The sequence below is a fragment of the Mya arenaria genome, chromosome 8, assembly GCF_026914265.1.
Source record: "Mya arenaria isolate MELC-2E11 chromosome 8, ASM2691426v1".
Classification (NCBI taxonomy): Eukaryota; Metazoa; Mollusca; class Bivalvia; order Myida; family Myidae; genus Mya; species Mya arenaria.
The window spans coordinates 66,859,308-66,877,027 of NC_069129.1; the positions used below are offsets into that span (position 1 = coordinate 66,859,308).

At 33.2% G+C, this 17,720-nt stretch overlaps 1 protein-coding gene across 1 annotated transcript; it reads left to right on the plus strand.

The window, feature by feature from the left end:
• Positions 1–9,994: 9,994 nt before the first annotated feature.
• LOC128242419 (dynein regulatory complex subunit 4-like) lies at positions 9,995–16,980 on the plus strand. Its single transcript, XM_052959561.1, has 10 exons — positions 9,995–10,082; positions 11,263–11,376; positions 12,243–12,440; positions 12,940–13,146; positions 13,361–13,621; positions 14,301–14,468; positions 14,753–14,839; positions 15,241–15,450; positions 15,770–15,835; positions 16,245–16,980. Exons 1-10 carry the CDS (start codon positions 10,080–10,082, stop codon positions 16,392–16,394), a joined length of 1,464 nt encoding a protein of 487 aa, XP_052815521.1. The 5' UTR covers positions 9,995–10,079; the 3' UTR covers positions 16,395–16,980.
• The last annotated feature ends 740 nt before the right edge of the window (positions 16,981–17,720 follow it).

Here is a 17,720-nt window from a genome sequence, read left to right on the forward strand (position 1 = left end):
TATTGAGGTTGATAAGGTTGTTAGGCCTCTGCAACATGCTTTCACCTGCGATGATTGTGAGTAATGGCAGCACCGAGTCTGCGATACAGGGAGGTGTTAGCAAAATTAATGTTTTGTAGACACCCCCAAAATGTATAATACATCTTTCAAGATATGGCTATTTATGTAACAGCGAGTTATCCCATAATTCAAGTTATTCAGAATAAAATGCACACGTTGCTAAATTAAATTAAAGCTGTTGTCATTGACACTGGACTGGCGTTTTTTTACCTGAGTGTAGACGAATAAACTTGTAAACTTGTTAAGTGTCACAAATCCCAACGCCTGACACCTGTGTGGAATGTGACAATTCGCCATTAGAGGAGTCTTTGAAAAATGTTGGTGTAATCTACGACGGGCGATAGGTGATTGACACTTGATACAGTTTTTTCAGTGGACTTTATGTTAAACACATATAATTATACCTCTTGTAAATATTAGCAACATACTAAAGTATATCACATTTGTAATTTGAAGATTATTTCAATATTTGTTTGAAGTATAAAATTTAATTTTTTTAACTCCATTTATTCTTATAAAAAACCTCATGAATAAATGTCTATGCATATATGCATAAAGTTATTTTCTTTTAAATCTATTTTTTATCAATACCTTTTTTATCAATATGCATATATGGCTTTATGTGAATACACATATCTTATTAAAACTTCTATAAAAATAAAACTTTATGGTTTTTCTCTTTTTAAAATAAAATAAAAATAAAAAATACGTGCCGAAACGTCTCCTTAGTCAGGGGCCGAAACGTCTACAGGGTGGGGCCGATTTGGTAAGGGGCCGAAAAGGTTACCGTTTCAACTTGGGGCCGATTTGGTAAGGGGTCGGTTTATCTGGTAGCCGTCTAATCTAGTACCATCGTTACATTTTGATTAAACAAATGGAGAAAAGAGGGTGAAGAAACCAGTCTGGATCTGCCTGTACAGGATTCGAATGTCAAAGACTGCTAAATAATATCCTATACATTCTAAAGAAAAACTATGTATCTCATAAAAAAGTGTTATTGCTTGAACGTAACCACTGTGTACTCAGTAACTGTAGATGACCGTCAAATCATGTGTACATGTTGTGAAAATTTAAACAAGACAAGAAGGTCGAGCATGTTCAGCCTGTTGTTGAAATCACAAAGCATTCAGCTTCAAACCCTATACTGTAATTATGGAAAGTAGCCAATGGTCTGAGATGATATAACAAAGGCAATGCTTTGATTCACTGTCATGTGTTCATTCAAAGAAATAAGGCATGTAACAAGGAATGCGTAGGCACTTTCGGATTAGTGTAATTTGCCCTTTATGGTAACCCATTATTTTTCGTTTGTTTTTATAAAATTCATTTTTTACATGTGTTAATTATTTCCAAGAAAAAAAAAGTTTGATTTGAAGTTCTATTGCAAAATCTGAATTTTAGAGCTCTTTGAAAACAATCCACCCCGAGTCAAATCGTATTTTTGCGAAAACACGAACGTTTATCTTTTACATAATTCAACTCGAAATCACCTTTACTTGTCTGTCTTTATAGAATAAAGCTATCCCATGAGATTAAAATGAAAAGGTATATCACCAAAACACTAGTTTACATTGAATCACAAAGAAAATACTTCAGTCCACGATGACACCCATGCCCTTCCAAAGTATGTTTATCGAACATTTTAAAATTTTCATATTTTAACGTTTGAGACGGGCTTACATGCATAAAGTTCTACTATAAGGAGGCAGAAATGTTTTTAAAAAACATATAATTTCAATCCAGTCATTATATTTGATGGCCCTTCCTTAACTGAAAATGGCAACTGCTTTTGATAGTTGACGACATTAAGTAGTCGCCAGTATGGCGTCTGACATAACTTCTTATAGAATTGCCATAGGGGTATACAACGCAAAACTCTTTATAACTTCCAGTATATGTACATTCCGTATAACTCCATTCAATGACAAGATCGCTAGCTTACGTTTTATGCTAATTTACTTTTTGAAATATGTACGTGTCTCACTGATAGTTTTAAATACCATGTTATCGAACATGGCTACATGTTTAGCTGGTTTGGCAGTTTTAAAAATATGCACAGGATTTATATTAACTGAACAGTCTGTTATTTCTGAAAATAGTTTGAATCTGGCATATTTTAATATTATTATGCCAATCTTATTGGTGTTGTCAGGAGATATAGAATCAAATCCTGGACCCGATTCAGACCAGGCTTCGTGTATTTCAATGTTACATCAAAACATTCGAAGTATTCATTCGAAAGTGGACTATATAAAAAGTCATTTCATCGACTTTGACGTTTTGTTGTATACAAACGAAGTGAACGACGATTTCTATACATTGATGGTCATGAATTTATGTTTAGAAAAGATAAGTCGTCCCAATCCGATGGCTTTTTAATGTAAGTCTCAGCGGAAATATAAAAACAAACATTTTCTTATAGGCACGATTTATCTTAATCCTCATCTAACAGTTGACTTCTGGGATAGATTGAACATTTGCCTATAAAAGGCACACGATCTGTATAATAATATAGTTATTCTTGGCGATATAAACGAAGTCCAAGTAACCAATCAAATCGTATATTTCGAGATATCATGACAATTAATAATTTGCGAAATGTTATAAACTCCCCAACTAGAATAACGCGTTCAGCGCGGACCTTGTTAGACCCAATTGCCGTTTCATAGCACATAAATGTATTAAATTATGATAATGGGTCTTCTGTTACCACTCGGTACTCACTGTCAGACATCAGCCTGATTCGATTCAAGACGTGTCGTTTTCGAGATAAAGAGAGAAAAACCACGCTTTGTTGTTGACATATTGTTAGGCGGGGGCGGTAAAAAAACAATATCAGTTTATCAGAATTTTCAGGGAATTTCGTATTACAAAGTCATACAGATTAAAAATATATTTGATAGAGAATATAACATCAAATTTATTTTCGAGCAGTTGTTTTCGTCTTTCGTAATTTGATCTTCAACATTGGACTCTAACGTATTTCTTGTGTGTTGGTGCATTCTTTAGAATATACATAAATTTAATAAACAGAGGCCAATTGTATAAAACTGGATAACTTATCTGCAGGTAATCTTTTGGTTAGTTTGCACATGCAAGCAATTTCGTTGGTCAACAGTCAATATTTGATAAATATTGACCAATCAATAAACTTTCCGACTAACTTTGAAGAAACCACAGGATTAACCCGTTTTATACAATCTGAAAAATCCTCTATTGTCATTGGCCCATACAAAAATTAAAACACCCAGTATATACTACCTTTTACTACTGACACTAGTTTAACAAAAAGGCTTGGTGGAAAAATAGATTGACTAAAATATACTCAATTAAACTATGTGTGTGCATTCGTCAGAATGGATCTACATAGAATTAAAAATCCTCGATGGTCATTAGCCCACACAAAATACAAACACCAAGTAAATACCAACTTTTACTACGGACACTAGTTTAACAAGGAAGAAAGCTTGGTGGAAAAATAAACTGACTGAAATGTACTCAATGAAACCATTGTTTGAGCATTCGTCAGAATAAATATACGTAGAACTACACACAAAAAATGGAAACACCAAAATAACATTTTGCCTACGACAATTGGTTTGACTTTCAATGTCAAGTAGATATATATGTGTATTTTTTCACTAGACAACACAGACTTCAAAATAGATGAATCAACCATTGTTATGCACATTTTAGTGTTGTTCAGATTCCACGTATTTATAATTGCCTTCAATAATTGATTATTATAGTTGTTTGTTTCGTATTGATAGTCACATTATTAATAGGATGTGTACTGAATATCTCTTATACATTATGTACTGATGTAATGCTTGTGCATTAATGTGATACTGAAAATAGTTTTGTATTTTTTTTTAGTATTCTCGAGCTATTCAAGAAAAATCTTTAATTCCGGACGAAAAGGGCTTCCATACCAGTAGAGCTATTTACTGTATAAATAACAGTCATTCTCATACGACTGAGTGATGATGACATGCGTACCACAGTTATCATTATCAAACCTCTGATGTGAATGAGATCGGTAACCGTATACACAGTCCATATTGTAAACGTTCTGAATGCGGGTGTATTCGTTGCATAGATTTTTCATAAATTTCGCCGTCTCCGTGGCCTAGTGGTTAAGCGCCCACCTACGGAGCGGAAGGTCGTGGGTTTGATCCCTGGCCGCGTCATACCAAAAGACGTTAAAAGTTGGTACAAGTAGCTCCCTTGCCAGGCGCTTGGCATTTAAAGGGTAGTGCTTGGAAAAGTGGTGTACTCAGTACTGGTTTAACACAGGAAAGTTGTACCCCGTGTATCGGTGCTTTACACCAAGAACGTAAAAAACCAAGGGGTCTCTTCGAAAAAAGGCGAGGGTATTGCACCCGGACTTCCTTGTAACCCACCTCTGTCTCTTCAGCGTGCTGTCCCTTCAGCAAAAACAAAGGTCCCCGTTGGAAATAAGTGCTTGCACTTTCCACTCATTTTCAATAAACCCGTGCATTAAAGCAGTGGCATAGACAAGAAAAATCGATTTTTTAAAATACTTTATTTAACATTCTTATCGAAAAGATAAACTCATCAACTTCAATCACGGGTTACCCTTGACCGTAAGGTCTAAAGAATACATATTATGCCAACCCAGGTCCAGTCCGTAACCCCTGCACAGAATGTTATCGTCCAATTGCCTGCAACCATCGTGCTGTAAAATGTGTTGCTTGCTATCAGCGGTGGCACATAAAGTGTCACAAAATCTCACCTTCCGAATTTGTTGAACTATCCACCAGTGAAGGTCCTTGGACATGTCACGAGTGTTCTAATCCATATAAATTTAATGATTCATTCTTTGATGATATTACCTCCAGTGACCTTATTAGTGTTACTTCTAATCAACCAAACTACAATAATACTGAACAACATTATTCTAGTCATACTTCATCTGAAGATTTTATTGATTATTCCAAATTTGATGCTTTTAAACAGAAAGGTCTACATTTTGTACATTTTAATACAAGGTCTTTACTACCAAAATTATCAGAACTGAGACATTTCGCCACTACATGCAGAGTGGGTGTTATTGCAATCACAGACAACGAGGTAGCCATTCAGGGATACAACATTTTACGCAAGGACCGTAACAGGAATGGGGGAGGAGTGTGTTTATATATTAGGGAAGATGTTGCTTTCACATTGAGAACTGACTTACAAGTTGATAATGTAGAAGCTGTATGGGCTGAACTGTTTTTATATAAAACTAAACCTATTTTAGTATCATCTTGTTATAGACCTCCAAACCAGTTAGATTTTACTGAACATTTTGAAAATATTTTATCATGTATACGTGCTGATAGCGAATGGTATATTTTAGGTGATTTTAATATAGGTATGAAAGATAAAAGATCTGCTCTCTACAGGAAATATGAACAATTATTAAATATGTTTAATTTCAAACAGTTAATAACAGTTCCTACTAGAGTGACTGCTTTATCTTCAACTTTGATTGATCATATTTTATGTAGTCACAGTGACAAGATCACTCAGTCTGGTACATTACCAATAAACTTAAGTGATCATTTGCCAATTTTTTGCACAAGAAAAACTACCATGGTTAAGCCTAACAAACACAATTCTATTAATGTAAGGTGTACCAAAAACTACAGTGTTGATGATTTCATTAGTAAATTAAAACTTTGTGATTGGTCTGAAATGTTTAAGATGGAATCTGTACAATCGTCTTGGATTTTTTTGAAAGATACATTTTTATCAGTTTTAAATAACAGTGCTCCTATTAAAGAAGTACGTTTAAAACAAAGAAGTGAGCCTTGGATTGATTCTGATATATATTGGACCTTATAAAGAATATGGATTTTTATAAGTATAAGTTTAGGAAAACAGGCAATACAGATTTTTACAAGCTCTTTTGCTCATTTAGAAATAAAGTTCAAAAGGCTGTTAAGAAAGCCAAATCTGAGTATATATGCAACAAACTAGAAGAAAATAAACACAATCCAAAAAGTCTGTGGTCTCAGTTAAAGGATCTAGGATACAGTAATAGTAGTAAATCGTCACCTAATGTAGTTCTTAACATAGGTGACAAACTGTGTTTTGACGCTAAAACAATAGCAAATCATTTTAATCATTTTTTTTACTCCAGTTATAGTGGAGAAACTGCCTGTTGCATCAAATTTGTTCAATGTTTCATCTAGTGTTTTTCAAAACTTCTATAAGCAGAGAAACCCTGAGTCAAAATCCTTTAAACTACATACTGTTTCAGAGCAATTTGTCCTGAATGAATTATCCAAACTAAATTGTTCAAAAAGCACTGGGCTTGATGATATTCCTGCTAGATTTCTAAAGGATGCAGCTCCTTTTATTAAGATACATATCACATTTTTAATAAATAGTTCTATTGTTAATGAAAGCGTGCCAAATGACTTAAAAAGTGCCAATGTCAAACCGATTTTTAAGAAAAATAGTAGGTCAGAAGTTTCAAATTATAGGCCTGTTAGCATTTTATCAATTGTGTCCAAAATTCTTGAGCGAGCTGTCTACACTCAGCTGGAATCCTTCTTAGTAAAAAATGGTTTGTTGTATGAATATCAAAGCGGGTTCCGTGGTAAGTACTCTACCGACTCCTGCCTAATACACCTTACAGATTATATACGTAGACAATCTTCTACAGATTTATTTACGGGCATGATCATGTTGGATCTGCAAAAAGCTTTCGACACAGTAGATCATGATATTTTATGCCGAAAGCTACAGGTCTTGGGTGTGGAGTCGGTGGAGTGGTTTCGCTCATACCTAACCGACAGAAAACAGTCTGTTCATGTTAACAATACAAAATCAGATTTTGATCAAGTTGTGTGTGGTCTGCCTCAAGGAAGTATATTAGGTCCTCTGCTGTTTTTATGCTACATTAATGACATGAATACAAGCATCAGTTCTAAATGCAAACTTATACTTTATGCAGATGACAGCGCTATCTTATTTTCTCATAAAGGCCCAGATATTATTAGACAAGTTCTTGGTCAAAAATTGCAAAACTGCAGCATGTGGTTAACTGATAACAAATTATCCCTTCATTTAGGAAAGACCGAATGCATTCTTTTTGGCTCCAAACGTAAACTTGGCAAAATAGGGGATTTCAGCATTCAATGTAATGGCCATGAAATCAAGTCTCAAGATTCAGTCAAATATCTTGGGTCAATTTTGGACTCTGATTTATCAGGTACATCTACTGTGAACAATATTGTTAAGAAGGTTAACTCTAGAATCAAATTTTTATATAGACAACGTGAATTTTTAAACAAATCTCTTAGGAAAACTCTTTATAATGCATTAGTTCAATGTCATCTTGACTATGCTTCATCATCTTGGTACTGTGGCCTTACCATGAAGTCTAAAAGTAGACTCCAGGTGGCACAAAATAAAATTGTTCGTTTTATTAATAATTTACATTGTAGAACCTCGCTTTCAGTGGCAAGTTTTGCTGATCTTGGTTTTTTAAATGTCGAACAAAGATGTAGACAACTTAGGCTGAATCATGTACACAAAATATTTTATGACAAGTGTCCAAGTTATATGAAGGATAATTTTGCCAAATGTAACGAAGTTCACTCATATGGCAGTAGATCCAACTTAAAATTTTATGTCCCACATAATGGTGGTTTTACAGCAGCTTCTTTTTATTATAATGGTATACGGGATTGGAACATGCTTCCAAATAACATCAAAGACACAGAATCAAAGTATGTTTTTAAGAAATTAGTCAAAACTCACCTCTTAAATGAGATGGAGAAGTTTGAAAAGCCTGTCTTTTTGTATTCATAATTTTTATGTATTAGATAAATATAAGTGCACTTTCTAAGAATACGCACAATTTTTATATAGTTGCTTTGGTAATTTTTCAATATTCCTTAACTATTTGTATAATTGTGTGGTATATTATACAATTATGTGATACTGATAGTAGTTTATTTGTGATGAATGTCATATATTAATTTAATTTATCTGAGTATATGATAGAATATTATATAATACTGTTCAAATAGATAAATATAAGTGCGCTTTCTAAGAATACGCACAATTTTTATATATAGATGCTTTGGTAATTTTTAAATATTCTTTACCTATTTGTATAATTGTGTGGTATATTATATAATTATGTGATACTGATAGTAGTTTATTTGTGATGAATGTCATATATTAGTTTAATTCATATGAGTATATGATATAATATTATATAATACTGTTCACTAAATCATTAAATGCCAACTTTAATACCTTAGACATGGGAATTACGGACACTACGGACCATGGACATTACGGACCAGATTTAGGGACATTACGGACCAGATTTAGGGACATTACGGACCATCTTCGGAATCTTACGGACCATGATTTAAACATATTATTCACTTTTTAGTTTTTAATTTGTTAATAAATACTTGAATATGAGTGCTCAGTATGACATTATATCTTCCATAAAACTGTGAAAAATCCCGTGAAGTTCGAATAGATCAATGTTTCAATATAAAATCTTGTGAAATTCCAAAAGGTGATAAAGACCTATGCATTTATAACAATTATGTGAAAAATAATGAACGAAAATTGAAAGATCGGCAGTTAAATCAGTTAAAAGCAACAGAAGAAATATTTTCCAAAACAGTTTATTTCCCAAAATAAATCGAGCGGAAATATTTTCCAAAACATTCGGATGGCGCGGTGGTTTGCATAAACACCTCTAGAACAGTGGATACAACGAGCGCAAAGCATACTTATAGATCTATTCAGTTTTGTGGCAGAGGATATTGTGAATATGTAAACCTCAACTCTTGCTTTATATTAAATAAAGGATGTGTATTTGTTGCAATTCTTGCAAAGTGATGTTTAAAACTGGCAATTTCTGTTGCCTTAATTAGTGTTTATTAGTTATAATTGTCCCGTAATTATCGGCGGTATATTACAAAAGAAACAAACATTATACTGACAACCTTTAATTGGCTATCATAAAAGTGTGAAAACCCATTGTGACATCACAATTTCACTGAACCTTTCAATTAAAACAAATGAAACGGACAACAAACAAATATGACGATCCAAAGTTTGTTTCAGAAAGCAATCGATCACATATGAAAACATTAACAATCACATTTACAATTATAAGATAAACACATATTTCGTTCATTATTATTCAAATTATTAATGTTTAACATTGGAATTTTATGGGATTTTTCGGTTACATTAAAGATAATTGTCATACTGAGCACTAATATTCAAGTATTTATTAACAAATTTAAGACCAATGAGTGAATAAATAAAAAAAAAATGTTTAAAAACATTATAAATGATGGTCCGTAAGTTTCTGAAGATGGTCCGTAATGTCCCTATTTCTGGTCCGTTGTGTCCCTAAATATGGTCCGTAATGTCTGGTCCGTAATGTCCATGGTCCGTAGTGTCCGTGGCCCAGACATGGACCCCGTTGGAAATAACTTTTGTACTTTTGTACTGCAAATCTTTACGGGTTATCCTGTGCAATGTCATTTATTATGTTAAACTTTATTTGGTAAAACTTTATTTGGTAATAAATTAGATAGCTTTATCATTAACACCAGAAGAAATACTTGTTTTAGTAGATCTAGTAAATATTATGTATTTCATGTTAAACTTTCTGTGATATAACTTATTAGGACTCTAAATATCATGCAAATACAATATGTGATATATCTTATATTGATGTAAAATGTACTGTTATTGACATGATGCACGAATAAAACTACTACTACTACTACTACTACTACTACTACTACTACTACTACTACTACTACTACTACTACTACTACTACTACTACTACTACTACTACTACTACTACTACTATATAACGACAGACGCTTCCGATTTAATCACGTACGTTTTGACTAAGTCTCCACTTCCGGTGTTGCTACGAAACAACTTCCTGTGTTTTGTTATTGTAGTCTTCATTTAATCATTTAAAATTAAGTAGTTCTTTCAAACAAATATGGTAAGTTATTGGCAACTTATTTTACGTTTTATTTTAACAACATGGACGTTACTGATTTCGGGTATATTATTCTCTGAAAAGTCTTTAGTGAAAAAAGTGGCCAATTCAGTATTAAATTAAAAATTTTGGTTGATGACCAAATGTTTTATATCATGTTTGTTACAACTTAATTACCATTACGTTTCTCAGGCTTTAAAAGTTTAAGTGCACTTATTTATAAAGTATAGAGCTTGACAGTTCGCTGCTAGTTTTTAATTGTTTTGATTGTAGTTTAAAATCAACAATTGCCATATTTCTGGAAGGCTTCCCAGATTCTACTCAGAAAACGAGTAGATTTTCCCTTCAACTATGATGATTTCCCCCTCAACTTCGGATTTTTATTGATTGTCATTTTTATTTGCACATTCTTCTTTTCAAAGACGCCATTTAAAGTATCTTTCCTTTATCTATTAGTGAAAATTCCTTCCAATTTATTGGTCCACAGAAGGACCACCGAAAAGTAAACTTCCGAAAAGGACTGTATTAAGTATATATATACTGTAAGAAAGTGTACTGTAAAAGCAATCTAGTCTACTTATTTACCACACAATTATTTTGTTTGTTTTGTTTTTAATTGTTTGTTATGTTTTAAAGTTTCAAAACAAGTCTAATACTTTGGAAAACTGTTTGGTTGGTCTTTACTCCATCTAAATTCAATGACATTGACCCAAGCATCCACTGTTCTGACAAAGAAGAAATGTTTAGAAATTACCGTTTTAAAGCTTTTTATAGATTCCAGAATAGCAGTTCTGTGATGGAACAAAATTAATATTTTTATGCAGGAATAAGTAAAATTGCAGCCTCAATTAAGTTTTGGAATTATATTATCTATCAGATATTGACAAATAGCTATCTTGGCATTTTGAACTTGGGTTATGCCTTAATCATTATTTTGGGGACTGCATAACTGGAATAGCGCCCACTGATCTTTTGACAAGATTGACAGTTGTATGGTCATTAAAAGTTTTAGCCCTGATTGAAGCTTCTGACCCTTGGGATAGTCTCTCATGTCTATAGTGAGTACGGGCAACTCCACCACCTTGTAAATGTTTAATCTAATAAAGCCATTTTTGACAAACATCTCGTGCATTTCTTACACAAAGACATATGTTGAAACAACTTATTTAACTTGCTTCAACAGCCTGCCAAAAAGAAGAAGAGTGGAAAGAAGGGCAAAAAGGGAAAGAAGTCAGGAAAGGCAAAAACCCCAACTGTCATCGATGGAATCTCAACGGAAGAAATGACAAAAGAGCAGGTCAGTGATTTTATCTTATTGAATTATAAATGAACAGAGGTGCATGTATGATATATACAGATATTGTCTGCCAATCCTTTAGCCTTAGAAATGCATATTTGTATTACATGTAAAACAGAAACAAATTATGTCAGGTTATACCAGAATAAACTTAAGCAGTGAAAATTTCCTACTAAAAGTTGATTCTGGTAAACAGACTACAGAACATATTTATAAATTTCTTTCTTTGCTTGATTTGAAATAACTTCCTATTCTTGAATTGATAGTCAAAAACAATCAGTATTAATTACCAGTATATCATAAATGATGTCATCAACCTGATTTATATCATTTTGTACGTAAAGTCTTCTATTTCCAGGTTATAGATTTACCTTTCATAAATTCAACAGTGTTTATCCAATTTTCAAAAAACTGCATCAGAATACTTCTGAGCATAATATCTAGAAACCAGCAAGATAATGGGTCATCTCAGGTCAAAAACTAGGTCACTATGTCAAGTAAAAAGAAAATATGGTTCATAAATTCAACAGCGTTTGACTGATCTTCATGAAACTCGTTTAGAATATTTATCAACATGATCTTAAGGAAAAGTGTATATTGAAAATCTTGGGTAAAAATAGGTCACTTAAATTCAAATAAAAAAAATCTGGCTTTAATGTGGTTCCTGCATGAACCCCTTGTTTATATATATATAACTTTTAATGTGACATCATAAATGAACAGTGTTAAAAATAATTATGCTTTAGAGACGACTTATGTATTTAACGCTGTTAAAAATCAAATTTGTATTCATGATATGCAAAGAATATCACAATTGTGGTCATTCACTATGACATTTATTAAAAATGTATTATTATTGATTTTAGCTGGAGGAGCACATTCTTCGGCTGCGCGAAGAGTTGGACCGCGAGCGTGAGGAGCGGAACTACTTTCAGCTGGAGCGTGACAAGGTGAACACGTTCTGGGAGATCACAAAACGCCAGCTTGAGGAGAAGAAGGCCGAGTTGCGCAACAAGGACAGAGAGATGGAGGATGCGGAAGAGAGGCACCAGATTGAGATCAAGGTAAGAGTGGTTTGTGGAGAAGCATTTAAAGGCATCCAGAGTTCACCTATAAATAAGCTTGTTATTTGTAGTATCATTATAGACATCTCTAAAGACTTACAGCCTTTACCAGACCAAAAAATCATTTCAGTACTTTTTGTTCTTTGTCTGTAGAGAATATGACAATCTTTTTAGCAGACCCACTCTAAATTTACCAGGCTTGGCTTGAGGGTCAGGTGGGTTCCATGAATGTTGTCATTTATGATTAATTATTACAACTCAGGCATTAGCCATAAAAACCTTTATTCCTGATTAACCAATAAGATAGTGGGTTGGTATGATTTCGAAGGGTTTAGTGTCGATAAAAAAAATGCTTGGCAATAATGCTCAAATGGCATATTTCATCAAAATACATTGTATGACAGATATCTACAGTATAAACCAAATGTAATGGTTAAGAATTTTAAGTGACTCATCTTTTAAAAACTATGATTCTGAAATCCCATTTTGAATATTCCAGGTTTACAAACAGAAAGTGAAGCACTTGTTATATGAGCACCAGAACAATGTCTCAGAGTTGAAAGCAGAAGGGTCGGTTTCCCTCAGACTGGCTCAAGATGAACACAGAGGCGACGAATTGGAGTTGAGAAAAGATAAACGGGCACTTAAAGTTTCCCTTAAAGAGCAGGAACTCTCACACGAAGATATCATCAAAAATCTCAAAAGGGTAAGAATTTTTAAAATGAACCGATTAATTTAACAGTTAAGGAAACTATCCAGGAAAAGAAAAAATGTTTTAGTTTAAAAAAAATTATCAATCTTTTATAACAAGTGCAAAATTCAAAATGTATTTAAGAGTTGTGATAACCAATCAAGATATTTATAACTTTATACTAAACTTAAATTTAAGATGATGTCTGATTGCCATTTGTTACTTTCAGAAAAACGATGAGGGCATCACTGAGTTACGAGCGGATTTTGAAAGGCGGGCACGTGAAATCGAGGCCAAATACGAGAAGAAGATGCGTACATTGAGAGATGAGCTGGATCTGCGGAGGAAAACAGAAATACATGAGATTGAGGAGAGAAAGAATGGACAGATCAACTCCCTCATGAAGAACCACGAAAAAGCCTTCAGTGACATTAAGAACTATTACAATGACATAACACTCAACAACTTGGCATTAATCAATACCCTTAAAGTAAGTTAAGTTTACGGGAATTATGGCCCTTTTTGACTGGTATTTTCCTGGAAAAAATTGACTGATGGTTTTGGAATTGATTTAGTATGAACAAAAATTGTTTGATGGGTGGCTTATTCCATGGACCATGTTTACAAACTGTCTTGAGCCTTAATTTTTGAAATGACAAAAATCAAAACTATTTTCATGGTGTTTTTTTTACATAATTTGTATAAATGGAATAGAAAATTTGAAATGGTAATGAATTCAAAAATTTTGATTTTCAGTGCTTTGTAAGAAAGCAAGTCACTTAATATTTTGAGTCTTGAGTCTGAATTCAAAACTTGAGCTTCCTCGTTAACATAGGGCCCATCATTATACCCTCAATCTGCGAATTAACACATACCGGTATATATCATTGCAGGTGTCTGTACCTAATTGTAGGATGTATTTATTTAAATCTTAAGTCTCATTTGATCTTTTTAATGTTAAAACAGAATCTCTCAGCTTGCTGTGAAAATGCTCCCTGGAGCAATGGAGAAGGAATCTGTAGCTAGGAGATAATTATTACATGTACATCATGTAAAGAAATATATATTAAACCATGTCTTCTGTTTTAACCAGAGTATTTAATTTATTTTTATACCTAAAACTTGTGCATGCATGCCTCTACTTACTAGTGTATATTTTGCCTCCACAGGAGCAAGTTGAGGAAATGAAGAAGAAGGATGAGCGGATGGAGAAGCAGATGGCTGAGATCTCGGCAAAGAACAAGATGCTCACCGAGCCACTACAGAAGGCACAAGAGGAGGTGGAGGAGCTCAAGAAGGAACTCTCTAACTACGAGAAGGACAAAGAGACACTCAGGGTGGGTTTGGGTCACATCCATGGTTTTATGAATACTTTGGATTGCCAGGGGAATTTTGTAGGAGGTCTTCTGTTTCATAGACAGTGATGGTCTCATAAAAAGTTTTTAATAGAATCGCATTCATTTTCACTGAAAAAAAATTGTAAAGAAGCTACATATAATGTTTTGAAAATATTGTTTTCCGTTGTAAATCAAATAGTAAAGAAATAATGATTAAAGACATTTTACTATGAAGAGTTAGGCTTCAGATTTTTCTGCACTGCACAATTACCTTTCTGTTGCAGATGACAAAGGCACGTTTGAAGATTGCAGAGGAGGATAACAGGTCACTCAAGTGGGAACATGAGGTGCTCGAACAGAGGTTTGAAAAGGTAAACAAGCAAATAAATGCTACACCTTATGTTAAAATGTGTATTAATCTACTGCATGCATTGGCTTGATAGCATTGTTATATTTTCATAAATTTAACTATGTAAATATTACAGTATTTTAGGTGTTTAATATCAGCAGTCAATTAAATAAATCTTGCATCAGTTGTGCACATGTTGTCTTAAGTCTAGTTTACACATTTGAATGATATTATCAGAAAGTAATGATAATTATTTGAAAAGTGTTGACCAATCAATAAACTTTTTTGCTAACTTTGACCAAACCATAAATTTTACCAGTTTTAAACAATTGGCTGCAAAAGTATAAATTTTATTCAAATTAAATGTATAAAAATATACCCAATGCTATGTATAAGTTTCAACACAATAACTTAAATCCCCAGATCCAGGATGAGCGTGACGAGCTCTACCGCAAGTTTGTGAAGGCCGTACATGAGGTGCAACAGAAGTCCAACTTCAAGAACCTTCTGCTGGAGAAGAAGCTCGGGGCTCTTGCGGACACGCTCGAGAAAAAGGAGGCCCAACTCAACGAGGTCTTATCCGCCTCCAACCTCGACCCCACCGCCCTCACTGTTGTCACACGAAAACTCGAGGTGAGCTTAATTTGGCATGGTGCACTTACTCCTTTTATGTTGTTAACAAAATACTGGTAATCAAAAGTTCAAAGATTAAAAGAAAGCAAAGTTTAGTTGAAACTATTTCTTATGTGTTGATTTCCAAACTTTATGGAATCTTTTTTTTTATAAATATATTCATGATGTTATAATGTGTATAATTCACATATTCTGAAATATTCAGAAACAGATCAATATTGCATACTCTGAATTTAATAATTTGAGGTATCCAGCTATTCATTAAATTATAAAATAATTGTATAAATGTGATACCAATTGTTGTGTTATGTTAATTCAGGATGTGCTGGATTCAAAGAACAGCGCCATCAAAGATCTGCAGTATGAGCTGGCTAGAGTCTGCAAGGTAAGAACGGAATAGTTTATTCTTAATCAATACATGCAATATCAGTAGCATTCCTGATGAATTCAAGATTTTATTGGCAATAATGTTTCTTATGGATCCCTTGGCTGACCACTGTGCTGTTATTATATTATCATATAAATCATAGTAGCTCAGATTGGAATACAGAAAAATCTAATAATCTATAGAAAATTGAAATGTTATATTTCTTGAATAAATCAATGCTTTGAAATCACATTTATCACATTAAAAAAGTAACTTTTATAATTCTGCAGTTTGATGGTATAGTAGAAGTATACACAAGTAATAAACTCCAGTATTAGAATGATACTCATTATTTAGTGAAAATATTTTTTCTCAATGCTTTCAATAAAATCAAAGAAGAGTTAACATCAAAATTTTGAATTTCCAGGCTCATAATGACTTACTGAGAACATACGAGGCCAAGTTGAACCAGTTTGGAATCCCTACAGAGGAGCTGGGCTTCAAGCCACTAGAGAGCACCGTCGGGGGTCAGTCGTTGGGGCAGGGGCCGGCTGGGCTCGTGTCCGCACCCTCATGATCACGCCACGTCTCTTTGTCACCTTTCAACATCTTTCTAGTGGACTGACTAATTTTCATGTTTTAAATTATTTGACATCAGTTCTAAAAAATATTTTTACCAAAAAAATGTTAAAAATTTCATATGGAGTACCTGATAAAAAAAATGTTTCGAACGTTTTTTGTTTTGTTTTTTAATATTTTTTTTGTCTAGATTAAAAGCAAATTTTCAGTGTTGTGACTTTGTTTGGAATATGAAGGAATACCATAACATTTCATTTAAATATATCAGAAACAAAACAACATTTAACCACAAAATTATGTAATGGTAATACTGTTATTGATAAAGTGTATGTTTATTTATTCTAAGAGTTTCTGTGATAAGGTTCTATACAATTTAGCTGTGCTTCTACAGTTGTTATAAATCCATGTACTATTTAAACATGCACTCGCGTGCAAATTCATACGTCTAGTTATTTGAGTATGAAAGTCTAAGAATTGATTGATAATAGAACAAGGACAATTAGTAAAAGTACCAAGTTCAAAAGCTGGTTTTAAGTGCACGTTTTGTTTGGATAAGATTTTAATAAAAGACTTTGAAAAACCAATTTAGTTGTTTTCTCTTGTAAGGTTTTGCTTGTTCGGGGATATGGTGGGTCCTGTCAGCGTATAAAGTGTCGCCTGTGTTGTGTATGAACAAAAATATGTCATTTATAAAAACATTAAAAAGCAGAGGATCAAAAATATGAATGCAGGAGAGTTGAGGCAGATCCTGGAATTAATGTCTAAGTAACAAGGGAAAAGAGTATATACTTCATGAATTTAATTCTTCAAATTAGTCACTTTTAAAGTAATCCTTTTTCTTTCTATGGAATTATAGTATGAAGCAATAATCTATATTTATTCAGTTCGTAGACTTACATTGTTTTACCCACTATTGAATTTAATAATCCGACTTCCATTAAACTAGACCATTGTACTACAGTACATTGAAATAGGTAGATAATCAGGGATAACGTTTAAGTAAAACGGGAATTATTTTCTCTTATAATGTTATAACCGCCAGGTGGAATTTATAAGCACGAATGATTCGTGCGCAAATGAATGTAAATGCATTCAGCTTCGGGGAACCGATACGTCCACACCGATTCAATTGATTGTTAAATTTTACAAAAAATGTGTATGGTTAAAGTATGCTATATTATGTAAGTTCATGATATGAATGATCAAATTTGATTTCACTGATCTAAGAAAAACATCAATATTCCAATGTAATATACATGTGTACAACTCGATATCGCACGTATACACGAATCATGAAGAAGAAGAAGAAAGTTTATTCAAGGAA

What these genes read in the sequence shown, in the direction of transcription:
- LOC128242419 (XM_052959561.1), top strand. An exon ending in GGCACCAGATTGAGATCAAG is followed by an intron (nt 12,441 to 12,939) that starts GTAAGAGTGGTT and finishes TGAATATTCCAG; the next exon opens with GTTTACAAACAGAAAGTGAA. An exon ending in TCATCAAAAATCTCAAAAGG is followed by an intron (nt 13,147 to 13,360) that starts GTAAGAATTTTT and finishes TGTTACTTTCAG; the next exon opens with AAAAACGATGAGGGCATCAC.